This window comes from Condylura cristata, unplaced genomic scaffold (genome assembly GCF_000260355.1).
Source record: "Condylura cristata isolate star-nosed mole 26May11 unplaced genomic scaffold, ConCri1.0 scaffold00003, whole genome shotgun sequence".
Lineage (NCBI taxonomy): Eukaryota > Metazoa > Chordata > Mammalia > Eulipotyphla > Talpidae > Condylura > Condylura cristata.
The window spans coordinates 40,348,266-40,366,392 of NW_004567104.1; the positions used below are offsets into that span (position 1 = coordinate 40,348,266).

The 18,127-nt window shown below is 42.0% G+C and overlaps 1 protein-coding gene across 2 annotated transcripts in view; it reads right to left on the reverse strand.

Moving 5' to 3' along the window:
* TMPRSS7 (transmembrane protease, serine 7) overlaps positions 1-10,477 on the reverse strand; it is a 32,721-nt gene extending 22,244 nt beyond the window's left edge. For both annotated transcript variants that reach the window (XM_012729869.1, XM_012729863.1), the window contains exons 1-6: positions 10,400-10,477; positions 8,469-8,676; positions 5,165-5,295; positions 3,440-3,507; positions 2,151-2,344; positions 629-667 (exon numbers count right to left, since the gene is read on the reverse strand). In XM_012729869.1, coding sequence (XP_012585323.1) covers positions 629-667; positions 2,151-2,344; positions 3,440-3,507; positions 5,165-5,295; positions 8,469-8,676; positions 10,400-10,447 — 688 coding nt within the window. In that variant the 5' untranslated portion in view covers positions 10,448-10,477. The remainder of the gene's footprint in view (positions 1-628; positions 668-2,150; positions 2,345-3,439; positions 3,508-5,164; positions 5,296-8,468; positions 8,677-10,399) is intronic.
* Between the last annotated feature and the right edge of the window lie 7,650 nt (positions 10,478-18,127).

The window sequence follows — 18,127 nt, forward strand, 5'->3', positions numbered from 1 at the left end:
CAGACAAAAGTCCATTTCCCTCCCTCCTGGCAACGGCACCTAGATTTTACTTTGAGAAGCTGTCCCTCCCCTACCTAGAGGGTTTGGTTGGGATTAAACTCACCTCTAGGCTCAAGGACAAATCCAAGACCCAGATTGGCAGATCAGAGTCAAAAGGGCTGTTTTAGGGAGGGGCATGTCCATCAATGCAAGGCAATGAGAAAGCCCCAAGGCTTCTACAAGAACTGTGGGGTTATTCCAGGGTGGTTTCTAAACAGCTAAATAATAAGCTTTGATTTGCTGGTGACCATGAGCATCACCATATTAGAAGGATACACTTTATGAAGCCTCAATAGGAGAAAGCAAAGATGCAGTGTGCTGGTGATATTTTCCATTATAGTAAGGTCCCTCCCAACCATGCCTGAAGCCAGCACACTCCATGTAGATCCTAGTTATAGGAGTCAACCAAGTTTTGTGTGTGTGTGTGTGTGTGTGTGTGTGTGTTTAAGCCAGTTTGAGTATATTTCTGTCATTTGCAACTAGAGGATGAAGTTTAAAAAAAAAATCATCATTTGAAAAGGAAAACTATCACCAAAAAGAATAGTGATTTGGAATACAGGAGGGAGGAAATACACATGACATAATTTACCAGGTCCTATGGTTGAAGAATAGTCTGACCGAAGTCCAGCTGCAATGAAAAAAAAAAACATTTTAAAAAGAATCTTGGTCCCAGCACTGCATTGTAGTAGAATTTTTCTTAGTAAAAATATATTCTTTCCAGGGGCCTCCTTGGTGGCACAGGGGTTAAAATCATTAGTAAGCTACCCACAGCCACTGCAGCATGAGTTCAACCCCTGGGGAAGGAAGCTGACCCATATGGCACAGCAGACTTCTCCTGTCTCCCCCACTGCTCCCCTCAGCAGTATATTTCAGTAGATCTGCCTATTCTTCTCCCCACTGTGCCTCTGGTGGATCCTCTTACCCCCACACCTCTGGCCTACACCCCAGTCTTTTATGCATAAATAAATAAATCTTTAAAAATGCATATATATTTCCTCCAATAAAAAAATCCAACATATCTGAATATGCTTTAAACTAATACAATGAGAATAGGAAAGATTGTTTAAATAATTAGAGATCACATAGAATAGCCACATGCTAATAGTTACTGATGCTAAAAATATATATATGAGAGTTCATTACACTATTCTCTTCACTTGTATATGCTTTAAGTAACTTATAGAAACATGTTTTAAACATACTTAAAGGTTGAAAAGCAACCAAACATGATTGTAATTAGTCCTGTATCCAAAATAGTATATATGTTATACAGAATTTTCCACTCATTCATTTAACAAGTTCTTTTCAACCACCCGCTATATGCCTAGCATAATATAAAATTTAAGCAAAAAAGATAAAGCTGGGCCCTCCCTGGTGGCGCAGTGGGTTAAAGCACAGCACTAAGAAGCTAAAGCCACTTCAGCATGAGTTCTATCTCTACCTGCCCCGGATGTGACCACATGGCACAGCAGACCTCTCCTGGCACTCCCATGAGCCCCTCAGCAGTGTACTTCATCGATCTGCTTGTTCTGCTCCCCACTCTGTCTCTGGTGAATCCTCTCACTGCCCCTGCACCTCTGGCCTCTACCCCAGTTCTGTATGCACAAATAAATCTTTTTTTTTTTTTTTAAAAAAGGATAAAGTTATATAGTTTTTGGCTTACACAATAAACCATGTAACTATGAGGATGAGACAAATTGTGCATGTGACAGGAATGTGGAGCAGACTGTTTTGGAGCATCAGGAAACCCAAATAACATGGGTGCAGTTGTCTGGACAAGGAAGAGACAAAATAAACCTCAGCAAAATTCTTCCTTCTCCAGGTCCTTGGTTCTTGGAGATTTCATTTGAAGAGGCATGAAGACAAATTAAATATAGTGTACTTAATAAATCCAATTTCATATATATGGATCCCACTGCTACTGCTTAATCACCATATATATATGACACATAGCAAGATCCTTTATCAATGTAAAGGACTGCTCTACCCTTCAACTAATCCTGTTCCACTGGCATTGTGAAAAACACTTTATCACAATGTTGACTATAGCAGTGGCAGTATCATCAGTGCTACAGAAAGAAACACTGAAAGGAAAATTACCCAACAATCACCATTTAGTACCACAGAGTCCATATCCACAGCCAGGCCCTGCAAACTCCCCACAGAGGTCCGGTTTATGATACTTGTCTGGATGGAGTCCTTCAAGATGGCAGCCACGCAGTCCTCACAGAAGATATGGCCCTTGGCATGTGGCATGACAAAGACAATCCAAAAGTGGATAAGAAGTCCACCTTTGTTGTTGCTGCTACAGTGAAAAAAGAACGATGTTCAAGAATAACTCTAAGAAACAGACTTTCACAGGGAACCAATGACCAGTTGACAGACTCCAAGGGAGACCAGCACACACATCCCCAACTGAACCTAGTGTCCTTTGTCAAGAAGTCATGGCTCCAATTATGGTGTTTGGGAAGGCAAAGCATCATGGATATGCCTTCTTGTCTTGGGTACAGAGCTACAGCCATTACTGCATAGTTGCATCTCTATGGGGAATATACATTTCTGTGGTGACAATAATAATACCAGATTAGAAGAAATTAGCATTTCTAATTTTTGATACCCATGTCCAGACATTGTGCTAAATCTGCCTTATCTCATTTTAATTGGTGAGGAAAGTTATTACTAGGAACATTATTATTATTTCAGTTTTATAGCTGAGGAAATTAACACCAGCTATGATTCAAAGTGACACAGGTAGTAAAAGTAGCAAATCCAGGCATCAAGCCCAATTTGGTTTTCAGTTTAACTCTAGAGTAGGAGTTACCGGCTGCACGAATATTGTCAGGTTTTATGAGACAAACATAAGATGGTGCTATACCGTAAGTAAGGTGGGAGCTGGGAGTAAACAAAATTTACTCTAATAAGACTCCTCAGCACCTTTAACATACGAAAATGGATTATGAGTCTCTACGGTCTATTAGGGATAAGGAAAAGTGGGATACGTTCATGGTGCACAATCAGTTGCCTTCAGGTTATTTAACAATGAGATTCTTTTTCCCTCAGATCACTCATGACCAATTTTTGGCTGAGCATGTTCTAAGAAATGCTGGGCTGCATTGAATTTGTACTCCCCCTCCCTCACCCCAACTTAGCCTTTTTGCCTGGTGATAATAATGCCAGGGCCCAGGATCTGGGTTATGGGGAGAGAGCAAAGCTTGGTAAATAAAGAGAAAAATTCAGAGTGGAAGCAGGACAAAGGGTTGGGTATCTGCTTGTGCTAAAAGGATATTGACTCACAAGTGCCCCCCAAAAATTACTTGAGAAGGGTGATATTTTAATTCTTCCAAGCATTCAGAGTTCACAGCAGTGAACATAGAATCACTAAGCAAGCAGCCATCATTACCTCACATCTGCAACCACAGACTGCTTGTAAAATTTGGAGAAGGCAGAAGTTGTGTAAACCAAGTTTACCTGAAAAAAGAAAAATGTGTCAGAAGTGGCTTCCTCATGTGGTATCTGATGTGCGGTAGGTTGAAGCTAACGAGGAGAAAAGCCAGGAGCAAGCTAAAGACCTCTAACTCCAAATGCAGACATTATTTATTGAATTCGAATAAATTCTGATTTCCTGTAGCAATCAAAACCCTTTAAGCACATTTTCAATGTGGCTGAATCTCCCATTTTACGTCAATGCAGGTCTTGAAATGTATTGTTCTTAAGGACAGTTCCCTCTCTAGCCACTAGGTGGCAGGTGTGCCCACAGTCGGGTCTACCATCCCCCGTCCCCTCTCCCGGGTCTCCATGGAAGCACCCAGCCCTTTCAGAACTCCATCACTGCATCTCAAAAGAGCTATTTCTATCAGTTGACCTTCTCTGCCCTTGCTTGGCATTTACCAAATGGACTCTTTGCTGCCAATTTGCCTCCTTCTCTATTCCCCTTTCCACATAACAGCAAAATCACCCACCCAATTACTTGGGAGAGGGTAAATAAAAAAATTTTAGAAATAATACTCCACAATGAAAAAAACATATATCTAAACTGTGGAATTTAAATTCACTATGCAGCACAGACCACTTTAACGAAACCTATGGAGCCTCCACTTTTGGATTTTCTTTTTCTTCCTTTTTTGAAAAGGTTTGTGCTGGGCTAATATGAGGAATAATTGATACATATTAAAGGTAAAGAGATAAGCAGCATGCTCAGTCGACAGAAGGGCTTCAGGAAAGAGGCAGTGCGCCCATCTTGCCTTCTCTGCTTCGCCCTCTCTCAGCTTCCTTCATTTGCCTGGCAGCCCGCCTGTCCCTGCAGAAGTCCCTGCTGTGCCTGCCTCCCTCTCACCCTGCACAAGGTGGCAGAGACCTTCTGGTTGGCCACATGCACCGCCGTCTGACAGGGTATACTTATAGGAACTACCTGGAGAAGTCATCGCGAGGCACACCCTGCATGTGGCGGTTTTACTGCAGCACTTTCCAAACAGCTACAGTTGAAAACCGCATAAATATCCGAGGGAAAGGGATTTGCCAACTTTTTGGCCATTTAGACTTACGGTTTCAATAATATTTACTTGCATAGATACTTAAAACCCAATGTGAAGAGGAGAAAATCACATCGAAACCGTCAATAGCCACTCCTTGATATTGTTCTTCGTCTGGGTGGTCCAGAATAAAAGGGGTGCTACTTCTGACGATGAGATTAAAGATAGTTTTCTAATTTTTTTATGCTTTTCTGATTTTTATAAATTTTCTCAATAAAAATATTTTAGTTCTATATGAGAAAGTTGTTTTTTCCCCCAGTGAAGAAAAGTCAGTGCACCAAGACTGAATTGAGTATGTACAGAATTAATCAGTATGTGCGTCATTTCAGTTCTGAACATTTTAATTCCTTTATCTCACACCTATATTAATCCTTAATCACCTGTTTTAGTTCCTATGTTCAGAGAACTATTTTTATTCATTTTTGGATGAGAAACACATAAATAAGAAATTCTGACAGCCAAGATGAGCTGAATCCTGTTTCCCTCTGACTGCTCCTCCATCCACCCTGCTCACCTGTGCCACTGTGACCTCTGAACCCCACCCCACGCCCCTGATGCCACCTTCCACAGCTTCTCACTTCTCCCTATGACCTCACCACGTGCTGCACAGTCCGGGCCACTGACAGGAATTCCCTGGACTCCTTCTGTTGGTGTTCAGGAAGAAACTCAATGTTGGTGATGCGGAACATTCCAACAAAGTAAAAGGCATCTCTGCTTTCTGTCTTACCTAGGAGGCAGGAGAAAAGACAGTTAGCAGGCTCCCGCTCTGGTTCACAGCCTGGGAAGCTCTGAATATAGGCAATCGCATCTCTCTCATCAGCAGCTTATCACCTTGTCCCTTAGAATCTACAATTTTTTCTCTAAGGCTCTGGCAAATACTTAAAAACAGTATCAAAAAGTAAAAGATCAGCCTCTTTGACTCTGCATATGTCATAGAGCCACTCAGGGACCAAAAAGAACATAAACAATTTTCATGGATTGCAAGACTGTGGGAGGCAATGAAAACTTTAACTTTAGGACTCTCCTTGGTGGCACAACAGGTAAAGCACAGCACTATGAAGCTCTCCACAGCCACTGCAGCACAAGTTCGATCCCCAGCCAAGGAGCTGACCCACATGGTGCGGCAGACCTCTCCTGAACTGCCTGCTGCTCCCCTCAGCAGTGTACTCTGGATGACCTGCCTGTTCTGTTTCCCACTCTGTTTCTGGTGAATCCTTTCACCCCCTGCACGTCTGGCCTATACCCCAGTTCTGTATGAATAAATAAATAAATCTTTAAAAAAAAAACTTTAGCTTCAGGCTCTGAGGTAAAGTGGGCACAGTGGAAAGGCAGGGCAGGGCCCCATACACCATGGCTGAGTTCTCCTAGGTCACATGTATGGCTGGTGCCCAGGGAGCTGGGCTGGTCCTCAGCCCTGGGAAGAGGAGAAATTCATCCTGCTAATGAGCCAGAGTGTGGCTCTCAGTCCAGTGTCAGGTCACAGCTGCTCAAATACTCTGCATGATGAGGACAGGGAGCTGATGTCAGGGCTGACCAGGAACTGTCCAGGTTGGACAGAGAGGCCACTGTTTCCCAAGTTAATCTGGGCACCTGAGACTAGCACAAGGAAGATGAAGGAGTGTTTTTTCCTTTTTCTCTTTGTTACCAAGGTCTTCCTCCTGTAAGGCACCATCCCCCAGGCTGCTGGAGACTCTGCTCACTTACAGTTTCTGTCAGAGTATCTATCCTTCTAGACTGACAATCACTTCCTTTGTCTCTTGGCTCATAACAAAGTCAAGTTCCTGGCTTCTCTGAAGCCCATAAATGTTTGTGGGAAGGAAGGAAGAGGGAAAAATGGTAGGGAAGAAAGGGAGAGAATAGTCTCTCTTAACACAATGCTCAGCACATGGAGTTGCTAAGCAAGTGGTAGCTGTATTAAAAAAGAAGGTGCAGGCCCTTCCTGGTGGCACAGCGGGTTAGAGCGCAGCACAAAAGAGCTTGAGCCACTTCTGCATGAGTTCGATCCCCGCCTGCCCCAGAGGAGATCCACATGGCGTAGCAGACCTCTCCTGACCCGCCCGCTGCTCCGCTCAGCAGTGTACTTCGTCGATCTGCCTGTTCTGATCCCCAATCTGTCTCTGGTGAATCCTCTCACCCTCCACATCTCTGGCCTGTACCCCAGTTCTGTATGAATAAATAAATCTTTAAAAAAAAAAAAAAGAAGGTGCAAACTATGTCAAAAAGGAGGAAGTAACCTTCTTTGTATGATTGTATGACCATCCAGGTCACGACAGCCTCATATAGTAGAGCGTGATGGTGGAGTTGCACGAAGGGGCAGGAAGCCTGATTGTTCTAGATTGTTCTTTCAAGTTGCATTGCCTTGGAATTGATCACATTGCCCTATTAGACCTCCCATGTAAAACAGTTATTTTTTGTTTTTGATTTTACCAGAGTAGGGCTTCTTAGATTTTTGTTGTTAATCCAAACTCAATGAAGTTTAAGTAAAAGCTTTGTCTTATGTCTAGAAGATTGCACATTCTTCCCATATCACTAAGTACTCTAGAGCCAGGATAACAGTAATGCCAGGGAAATCCAGTTAGCCTTGAACCATTGTATTTATCTAATTCCTTAGCCCCACCTGGCGTTCAGGGAGCAGGACACCCCCGTGTCCAAATTTCAAGTATCAGAACTAACCTCTGTTGTTTGTTAAACAAATCTTGTTTGTTCATGCCAGTTTCCCTTTGCATCTTCCTGAAATGCCCTTCTGCTTCTATACAATCACATGCCTAGACTTTATACAAACATGCTAGGATGATTCAAATTTATCAGTTGAGGACCCTGAGAGAACTGATGGGACATAAGTCAGCTTGCTCTGGCTTGGGGACGTGTGTGTTGTTTGTCTTACTCATCCTTGGAAATGACTTCCTGCACTAGTCTGGAAGTTCCTTGAGGACAGTGATTCTTCTCTTGTCTTCTACTCTATTCCCATTCCTGTCACAGTGCCAGCTCTTACTAGCCTTCTAAGATGTGTCAAATTCAAGAACGAGTTCATGAAACCTTCCTGGGAGTTCAGTCCTGGGCATGCTGGATTCCTCTCTTCTGTGATTATAAAGCAATTGCTTAAGGGGGAAAAAATTCTCTCACACTCCCTCTATGCACTGAACTGTGATTTTTTTGAAAGAAGAAAATGCGTCTGTGAGCTTTTGGAAGGTAGTGGTACATACTGATGCGTGTCTTACACTGTGCCACACAAATTACATGTGATTAATTTGTAGATCTGTAAGGGACCTGAACTGTTCAAGGCATTATTCATTAGTTCTTTGCCCATAAATCTTGCTTTCCAACTCAATTGTAACACCCTTGAAAGCACACCTAGCTTGCAACAAATATATTCACATGTATAGGAGGGGAAGCCCAACCTGCGTAAATGCCATAATTACTGAGTTGTATGATAAAACTACTTACGAACAAGCTTGATTATTCCTCTGGTGAAAAAGGATCCAGCTAATGGATAACAACATAACCAATCAGATCAATAAAAACAGAAGCGAAAGATGCCTGAGTAGAATGAGACTCTGGGTCTAGAATGTAAGGTTGCCTGGAAACAGGAGGTGGGTGGATAAGGAAGTGAAAGAGTGTGGCTTTGCATTCATTTTTTAAAAGCTGTAAGTGCACTACATTTCTGATCTGCCTGAGCTTCCCCCTCAGCTCTTCTCACCCTACCCCCTCCTCTCATCTTCTTGTTCTTCTTTCGGAGGAAAACAGTGGTGGTAAAAGAAGAAATAGAGAAAATAATTCTGGTTCCTTTCTTCTTAAAACACCAACAGTTTAGGAAATGGCTACTGTCTGGGAAATAGGAAACTCTTATCAGAAACATTCATGAGGCAAGCCTTCCCCAGGGGAAGACAGATTTTCACTCACTGATGTAGAGCCACAGAAGTGTCCAGGCGATGACTGCTAGGACAAATAAAAATACCGTGAAGAGAATGATTTTGTTTTGGACATTCCAAAAAGGAGTTTTCTTCTTGGGTTGTTTCTTGGGTCTGACTTTGCTGATGGGCCTTCGCGGTGGTCGCCTCCCTGGTAGCTTCCCTTGGGCACTGACCACCTGAACTGAAATGTTGGATATCTGCAAAAAGTAAATAAATAAGTAAATAAATAAAGCTGTATTATCAATTACAAGTAGGCTAGAGCTAAGAGGGAACCATCAAGTCAGGGAAGCTAAAACATCTAAATACATCAAACTACTTACATAAGCACTATAAATTAACTTGCATCAAATCACAATTATGATCAGAAACACCAGGCATTAATAGAACACTAGCAAAATGGTTTCAGGGTTTCTCCCCATGTCTTTAATTCCGCTAGAAAGACCTGAGTCTCGTGAGACGCAGGCTAGAGGAGCTGCAGGTCGGGAGGTCCACCCAAATGTAGGCAGCTGTAGGAAGCTGTTGTATTACATAGCTTTTCTCCCACAACTAACTACTTTAGCTTAGACAGGATTGGAAGTTAAGAATGCAAGTGAGTTCCTCACAGACACTCCTAATTTCCATATTCGTGACTGAGTGGGAGGAAGAAAAAGTTATGGGCGATGTTCTGGTTTTCAACAGGATTGTAGGATAGGAATCAACATGCTTAGTTTATCATTGTCTTACAGATGTGTACTTTAAGATGGCCAATAAATTAATCACCAGTTTCTCAATCATAAACGAAAAATGTTTTATGGGTGACTTGGAGGTGGGTGTGGAGTGGTAATATACATCTGAAGGGGTGTGAACATCTGCCCTGAGTCATATACAATGTTGTAAGTCAATGTTACCTCAATTGAAAAAAAAACAAAAAACAGTAAAAAGAAATTAAAGAATGAGAGGACCCCTATTAAATTAGAAAATTATTGCTTTTAGTGTATTGATGTGCAGTGTTATATGTAAGGGGAAAAGTGTATTATCTGTTTCTTATTCCCCCTCCTCTCTCTTCTGTCACTTGATGCTGTAAATTCATTAATGGTGCATGTGAAAGTTTAGCTTCTCGGAAGGAGAGATTTATACATGTCCGGGTAACTAAACTCCAGTGGTGAAATAACTTTTAACCATACATTCTTTTAGAGACAGCAGTCTAGGACACCAAGTCCAAAGGAATAATCTCAAGAGTTCTTGTAAGAATTCCATCATTTTCTCTTATTGTCCCTCACTCTTCCCTTCAGAGTGCATGTCTTCTCTCTTTAATCCCACCAGTTAGAGGGACAATATGTGGCTAAGTACATTCTGAATTATTCATGGCTATCTCATTCTTTTGCCCAACACCTTTGTCAACCTCTGGAGTGATATGGAGTTTATTCCTTCCTGGTGAAATTGAACTAGACAAGATCTCATTTAATTGGGCATCCTGTAGGAGAGAAGAGGATGTTTCTAAAGAGAAAAAACACTCTTTTGTAGGATGAGTTGACCTGGTGTCAAACTACTTAAAAATACTCCCACAAAGAAGCAAAAGATGAAAAGAAGCACACCCAGATGCTAGCTCACGTAGGCCTGACTAGGGCTAGCTTTGTCTCAACAGTGGAACACATTACAGGCAGTCTCAGTTGGTACTGATTAAATTTTAAAATGGAATTTGTGTAGAGATCAGTACAATTTTCCTAGAGTTTTAGGAAAACAACTTCAAATCAATTGCCAAGTATAGCACTTTAAAAAAAACAAGGTCACATTTGTAAAATCCATTAAAGTATCATAGGAAGATAAAGCATTTTGTTATTGTTCCTCTTATTTTTATAAGGAAAAATGGTCTCATTTTACTAACAGGATCAACAATAACTGGCCTTCAAGTAAGAGAGAAGCTTCCCACGCTCTACTTACATCCACACCAGAGGGTTTGGGTGAAGCATCACTGTTTTCTTGGTCCATTTTTAGGTGTTCTGTGTGTGACCATCCAGAGGTATCTCAGAGACAGCTGTCAACTCCTTTCATTCTCACTTGAGAACTGGTGGCTGCCTTCAAGCTTAGCTTGCAGAGGCAAGGCATCAACTTACCTGCATAGGTGTGGCTTAGAAACTGAAGCTGCTTAATTGCTATACAGTCTGGGTTAAAGGGACATAACGATCAACTTTGTACCCAAACTAACGGTTTCTAAATGTAACTCTAGGATGAGCCAGGTCGGACCCCCGAGGCTAGCCGCAAGGCCTGCTGCCTCACAAGGCCACAGTTCAACAGTAAAATTATTTGCAAGTTTCCAAATTTTTTCCCTGCATCTACTAAACATTAAGAGGTAGGATTTAGCCCCTCAGTGCCACTTCTTAGCGCTCCCCATGTCTTTTCCCTTGCTACAACACAAGCCCCCACCTGAATTGCTTTGCTCTGCAATTCTGCTCTTAAAGCTGCAGCTATGCTAAGGGAGAGACTTTTCTCCTGGCCTCTCGCTCTCCTCAGTAAATCCTCTACTTTCAAGTAAAGCTCTGTTACCATCCTCCCCATTTTTCTCCACATCTATCTGAAGCAGGCTCAAGTTTGGGAAGAGAAGTCTAGGCCCGAGGTGAGGCGAATGGCCAGCACTGCCCCTGAATCAAGGACATGGTTTCCACCTGAGCACAGCTTCACTCTGACTGACTTGCTGCCTGAGGGTACCAGGTGGCAAGAGAACGCTCATCAGTAACCCTGTAAAGGAAAAATTTTGCTCTCCTGATCTGGACACAAACTCAAAGTCATGCAAGCTCCTATAGTAAGAAAATTAGTGAGAAGCTGCCTGGTGAAAGCACCAAAGATTAGCTATAAAGTCAGATTGACAAATTGTGTCATGTACAAGTTGGCTTCACAGTTTTTATTATTTATTCATAACACTGATGAAATGACTAATGATGCTTTGGGTTTTCTGATTATAAGATTGGGAAATTTTAAAAAGAAGCCCTCTTTAAGTGGTGTTTTCCTTGTTTCTAGAAGGTGCTCATATCACCTGTATAACTTCAAGTCCGGGGCATTGGGCCCTGACAAAGACACTCCTTGGTAGTCCACCTCAGGCAGGTGGTGTTGACACCACTCTCAACTTGGCTTCCTCTTCTGGCTCGCTCCTTGACCGGCCCGTTCATCTGTAACAAGAGTTTTGCTCTGCTCATAAGCTACAAATCACCAGCTTGCTTTGCTGAGTTTGGAACTGATCTTAGCAAATCCAAAGTCTCTTTCCTCTTTTGCAGTGGTACTGAATAAGGTCTCTTTATTACCTTTCACTACTGTCTGTGTCTGTTTGACACCACCAAGAATGGGAGGGAGCAGTAAATCATAATAGGCTGCATTGTATCTACAGAATTTAAAACAATTATTGCTACAATTACTGGTTGCTTTTTGAATTAATCCTATAGCCTCCTTCTGTCCCAATGATGAATCCATTGCACCTAAAGTTCTAGAAGTTGGGCTAAGTTGTCTCTCTACAGTGTGCCAGGTCCTGAGGTCCTGGTACGGCAGCTGCTGAGCAGTGGGAGTGACATTTGCATCCTTGCCAAACCTCCAGCAACCGCTAATTCCATTCCTGCCTCTTGGGATCCTCCTCTCTGCTGTGATAATGACCATGTGCAAAGTTGCCATCTGATTCCCACTCATCACAGAGCTCTCTGCAGAGGGGAGTGAATCCTGAGGAATCCTAAGGTCGCGCAGGAGGCCAGGCAGCCAGCCAATCACCATCCCTCTTAGTGCCCTGTGATAATGTGACTTGACAGAGATCCTGGCTCCCTGTCCCGTGTCCCCGCTGACTCACAAGGAGCATGATCCTAATTCGCTGTGTCACACCGCATGGATCTTGTGAAAACTGGAGTGATAGTGGGCATCTCAGAGAACCCCGAGATCTGGGTAATCATAGTGTTCCTTTAGCTGGCTTCCCTCTTGGCTCATCCTTCATGTATGTGCTCATCCTGGTTAAATAAATCTTCTTAAAATACCTCTCTGAAGTCACCTCTATCCTTGGCTAATGGTGACCCAGTCTTCTTTCTAGTCTCCCTCCCTGGACATTCAAATTCTTCCCCATGGTGGCACCAGGCTTCAAACTGTCCTCCTGTTACATATATTCAATCTACTCTGTTAAATTACAGTTTCAAGCATTACCCATCCATATATTCACCCATTCATCTGTTGACTCACCAATGACTGCATGCCTGCTAGGTGACAGATGTCTAATAGTTGAACAATAAATAAAACATTCACTTCCCTTAAAAAGTTGTTAGTGGAGATGGCAAATATATAGACCCCTGCTATCAAAGAGTTCTCAGCAAAATACCACAATCTCAGAGGAAGCTCATATTAACAACCTGCTCCCCAAATCCTGTGCTCTCAGTACACATTACTATTCAAATGCCAGACATTCCAAACACCCACTTTGTTGCTCCACTGCAAGCTTTTCCACTCATTCCACAGCACTTTCTTCTACTCCCTAACTCATTATATAGCCCTCCCTGGTGGTGCAGCGGGTTAAAGAGCAGCACTGGAGGCTAGCTGCAGGAGCTTCAGTGCAAGTTCCATCCCCTGGAGGTGACCCATATGGCACAGCAGACCTCTCCTGTCTTGCCTGCTGCTTCTCTCAGCAGTGTACTTAGTCAATCTGCCTATTCTGCTCCCCACTCTGGCTCTGGTGAATCTTCTTACTGCCCCTGCACCCTGACCTATACCCAGTTCTGTATGTATGAATAATCTTAAAAAAAAAAAAACCCAAACTTTTATTATACATGCCAGCACTTGAGACAAGGCATGTTAGATCAATCCCTGAAACACCCCCCATGGCACCTCATGTTGTCCTGTTGGTTATTTAGCTTGTGTGTATATCCTACCTCCAAGCTCCTTAAAGACAAGGTACCTATATTAGGCTTTTCAATATAATAGACTTCAAAAATGAACTGCATCTTATTTACAAGTGAACTTACAAGTTAATAAGTTAGCCTGTCACTCTGTCATAGATGGTGGTAGAAGACACAACATCCATGGCTCAGCAAGCAGCGTGACTGCATTGGTTCCATTTCCCTGCCAAGTCCGCATAGAGTTGACACAAAGTGATGCAGATGGATGTAGTACGTTTATGTCACAGTTGAGGAATGCTAAACTTGGAGAAGTCACCGCTTTTATAGCAAGCGATCATCAATCTGCTCATTGTCCAAGATGGGGATATAATATCATCCTTGAAGTTGCAACCTGAAAACATATCTGGAGAAGTGGATAGAGAGTAGCTGGGCCATGGCATCTTGGCAAACACAGGACATTTGTTTCCTGGGCCTGCTATATCTAATACCCACTGACTGATGGATTTTAAACAACAGACATGCATTGTCTCACAGTTCTGGAGGCCTGGGATTCTAAGATCCAATGCCAGCCAGGCCGCCGTCACTCTGAGCTATGTAGAGTATAATCCTTCTTTACCTCTTCCTAGTTTCCAGGTAGCTGGTGCTCATTGGATTTCAGCTGCAGGACATGAGTCTCTGCCCCCTAATCACATGGGACTCTCTCCTCTGTGTCTCTTCTCTCTTTGTGAGCACACCAGCCATGTTGAGTAAGGGCCCGCACTGCTTGTGTATGACCATGTTAACCAATCATATCTGCTATAAGCCTATTTCCAAATATAGTCATATTCTGAAGTACTGGGAGTTAGAGGACTTAAACTTACCTTTTGGGGGGTGCACAGGTTTAAGCCCACCCCACCCAACAATATAGACTATCGTGACTACTGAAGGATTGTCTCTCTATCCAGAGTGAATTTGCTTCCAATAGACAGCACTGCCCAAAATCTCGAGCCTAGTCATGGGCTGGAGCAGTTGCAGGGTCATGAAACCCACCAGACTCTCTGACTCCATCTGCTTCTTTGAGGAGGAGTGTGACTGTATAACCTCCATGGTCCAGGAAGAATCATTAGCCCATCATCCACGGTCAGTCACATCAACGGCAAGGATCAGATGTTCAGATGAGATTACCCTACATTAGATCAGGGGAAATAAGGAGGTGGATGACTAATGCCTTTTTCTCCTTTTGTTCAGAGGGTCCATTACAAAGACTTCTTTGCTCGTTTTAAGTATCTGTTATAGAGTGCTTGATTCGGTATAAACAGTGGTTGGGATAAACCAGTAAACTAGTCCAGAAGCTACTGTATTACATACCCCTAACCAGATGAAACCTAAGGGGTAAAGTTGGTAAACTCAGAAAGGTGGCATCCTGTTGAGTTAGCAAAGTATCTGGCTCACAGTAAGAGCTACATCAAAACAATGTTGAATGAAAGAATAAATCTGCTGTACTGAATTTCATTGATCTTGGAAATTATGCAGGAGTCTCTAGATTATAAAAGAATAACTTTTTGAAAACCAACTCAATCAGATTGAAAGGAGAAGACTGGCAAAATGAAAACAAGATGAAACAAATGAGGACACTTACCATAGGAAAGATGAAATAATAAGATGACTCAAAATGATCTTGGCACAGAGAGGCTGGAGAAAAAGAAGAAATAAAAACAAGAGGCAGAGAAGACAAAAGGACAGGGGTAGCTGAGTCCTTTCAAACCGTGTATTTCCAGGCTAAATGGATCTACAGTGCAGGGTACTTGTTAGCTCAAGCCCTGGCCCCACTCTGCTGTCTTCTTCTCCACCTACTGTTTTCCAAGCTTCTGCAGCCTTCAGTGCTTTATCAAATCAATTTCCCTACAGATTATGTGCATATTCTAGAATCTGAAAGAAACACTATTCAGCTGTTGGCTCCTTATCCTAAACCACCCCTTATTAGAGGCTGCAAGAGCTTTGATATAATTTTACAAATGGCAAACAAGTTCAGATGCTTAGGAGCACATTGAAATCCAAATAAAAACATCAGAGATGTGGAAACCAAATCCTGCTCTCCCCTACCCCTTCCCCCATGAAGAAGTGTTTCAAAAATAGAACCTGCTGCTGAAAGTGGTTTGGCTCCTCAATGTTGCCTTGCTAATTGAGAGAAGTTGCTCAGCGCAAAAAGTAAAGCTGGGTGGGGGAGGGCGGGATCCTTTTTTGTCCATTGTAAACCACTTGTAGGTTCTGGTTTTGTTTCCACTAACACATGTGATGTCTGTATGGTTTCTAGAGCATTAGCTACTAAATTTATTTCTTACTCTATTTCCCCCACATGTCTATTTGATTAAAGCTTGCCTAAAATCTCAAGATATCCGAGATTGGTGATTTGTTGGTCTCCTGGCTGATACTTTATTATTGATCTCACTTGAGAACTGTTAACCATGGACAGGCATGCCCATTGGCTCCCCTCAGGATGCAGAAGCCTCCAGCAGACTGGATTGTTTTCCCAGCAGGCAGAGCGAATCTGACTTACAAAGGGTGAAGCTGCTGGTCTCTTGATTTCTCATCTAGCATAAAGGGCGTATAAGTGAATGTCTCTACTAAGTGATCACTCAGTGCACCAGTTTGCTCCAATGGTCTGGAAAGAGTTTTATCTTAAGTGGTATTTTTGCACTTCTTCTGCAAGTTGAATGTCACAAGAAATCCTCGCTATCTCAATCTGACAGCTACCCACAGCTACCAAGTCCCTTTCTCAAGATACATGCTCTTGGACATCACTGATAAAATGCCTTAGCCTCTTAGCAAACCGCAAAGGGTGGAATCTGTCCATGGGACTTCATCAGACTCAGTTACTCCCATCAAAATTCTGCTTTCTGAAGCCCCTTGTGATAAACCCAAATCAGCTGATTATTCTTTAAGAATCTCTAATGGTAGCGTGGGGCCTGATATCCAGCACAACCTCCAGAAATCTTGACTACTGTATTATTAATTAATATATACTACTTATTGTGAATTAATGAATATGTCTTTGCCAAAACCTTTGTTTCCCTCAGCTTGTTCCCTTTGCCACAGAGGGGAATATGAAAGATTTTCTTGTGCCTTAAAGTTAACTTTGTACCCAAGAACAATGCCTCATTCACTTTATTCCTTAATCCTGAAGCTAATTAAAAGATTGCCGAGAAAAGTAAGGATTTCCATAATATTGCATAGCTTTGCAGGAATAATTCTGATCAGAAATCATATGCTAAACATTCACATATGACACAAGCTACCTTAAGTATTGCTTACTTCTTTACACAAGGGTACTCTAAACTCAGGATGGAATTAAACACATCTCTTGAACTGGGTGCAGAAAACCGTACAGGTACGTGATTTCCTGAACAGTAAAAAAGTGAACTATTCCCTGAGTTCCTACCAGGGGATGATTGAGTGCTAGCTGAATGTGGGAGCCACATCTTGACCTGTGGATACCGACGGCACAGCACTGTGTCTAAGGGGTGGTAGTGAGTATACTGGAATTTGCAGAACTCTGGAATGTTCAAATTCCAGTTCTCTCTCTTACTAACTGAAAATGTGGACACACCTACTTCTCTAGCCCTTACTTTACTTACTTGGAAAAGTACATGATGCTCATCTCAGAGAACTATCATATACATAGAGAAATAGGTTGTATGAAGTGCCTGACACTTAGTGCTTAATAAATATTTGCAAGTGAAACTCCCTTAGGTCATTATCTCTCCCTTCAATTTTTCTGCGGTAAGATTAGCTCATTATATAATCCATGGGAGCCAATCTCATCCCATCATAAGACTGATGCATTGTTCTTGTAAAGAGGTATTGATCCAAGAGGTAGAACCGAAGTGTATCTTCAAATTTATTGTACAGAGGTCATTCAATATCTGTTTCATTAAAATGAAGGTTAGTAGGGCAACATTCATCTAAACACATTTGAACTATAGAAAGATTTAACCTTGCCCATTAAAATAGCTTCACATTTTCAGCTCAGGGTCATAAAATTGGACATATTTATTTTAAGACTATATAACGGGCTTCTTGCCACATAAGAGCTTTGATTTCAGGGTGCCAAATTAATTCACATTTCTCTTTCATTCTCTTGCTTAAGACATTCGAGTTGAATTCTAAATACTAAAATTTCTGTTCTCTTACCATATTTTACATTTTTTCCCTTTTGTCTTTCCTAATTCTGTGTGCTTCATAGTCATTAATAAGCATGAATAGCACACAGATTTAACGTTCTCTCTGGTAGAGGTGAAAAATGCTGGGATTTAGGACAAGGACCCAGCAATCATAAAATTCCTCACAGCTGTGCAGGAAGAACACCAAGTTCCATTAACAGGATAATATGCAGATGGTGGCTTTCAAAATATTCACAAATATGTTTCTGAAGTGATAATGCTGCTGAGGGTGTGGAGGAGAGGCCACACACTTTGCAAGTAAGACTGTACACTTTTACTATGGAAGCTAATTTAAATATACTAATCAAAAAGGAACATATAGCATCTATGAAATAATTTTACAGATAGCTCAAAAGGATGCTTAATACATTGATTTATAGTAGTGATTTTTAAGAAATAGTCTAAATTCAACAGTAGAATTTAATGGATATGAAACATCCTCTCCGTGGATCACCATTGAAAAAATTATTCAGCCATTTCCATTTAGAAGAGCTTCCTCTTCCTTGTTGAGTCATCACCTAAGTCACATCCTCCTGATTCCTAAAAAACTTTCTATCCTCCCAGTTTCTATGAAGCTCTAGTTAGTAGTGCTATTAACAGGCTGTAACTAAGAG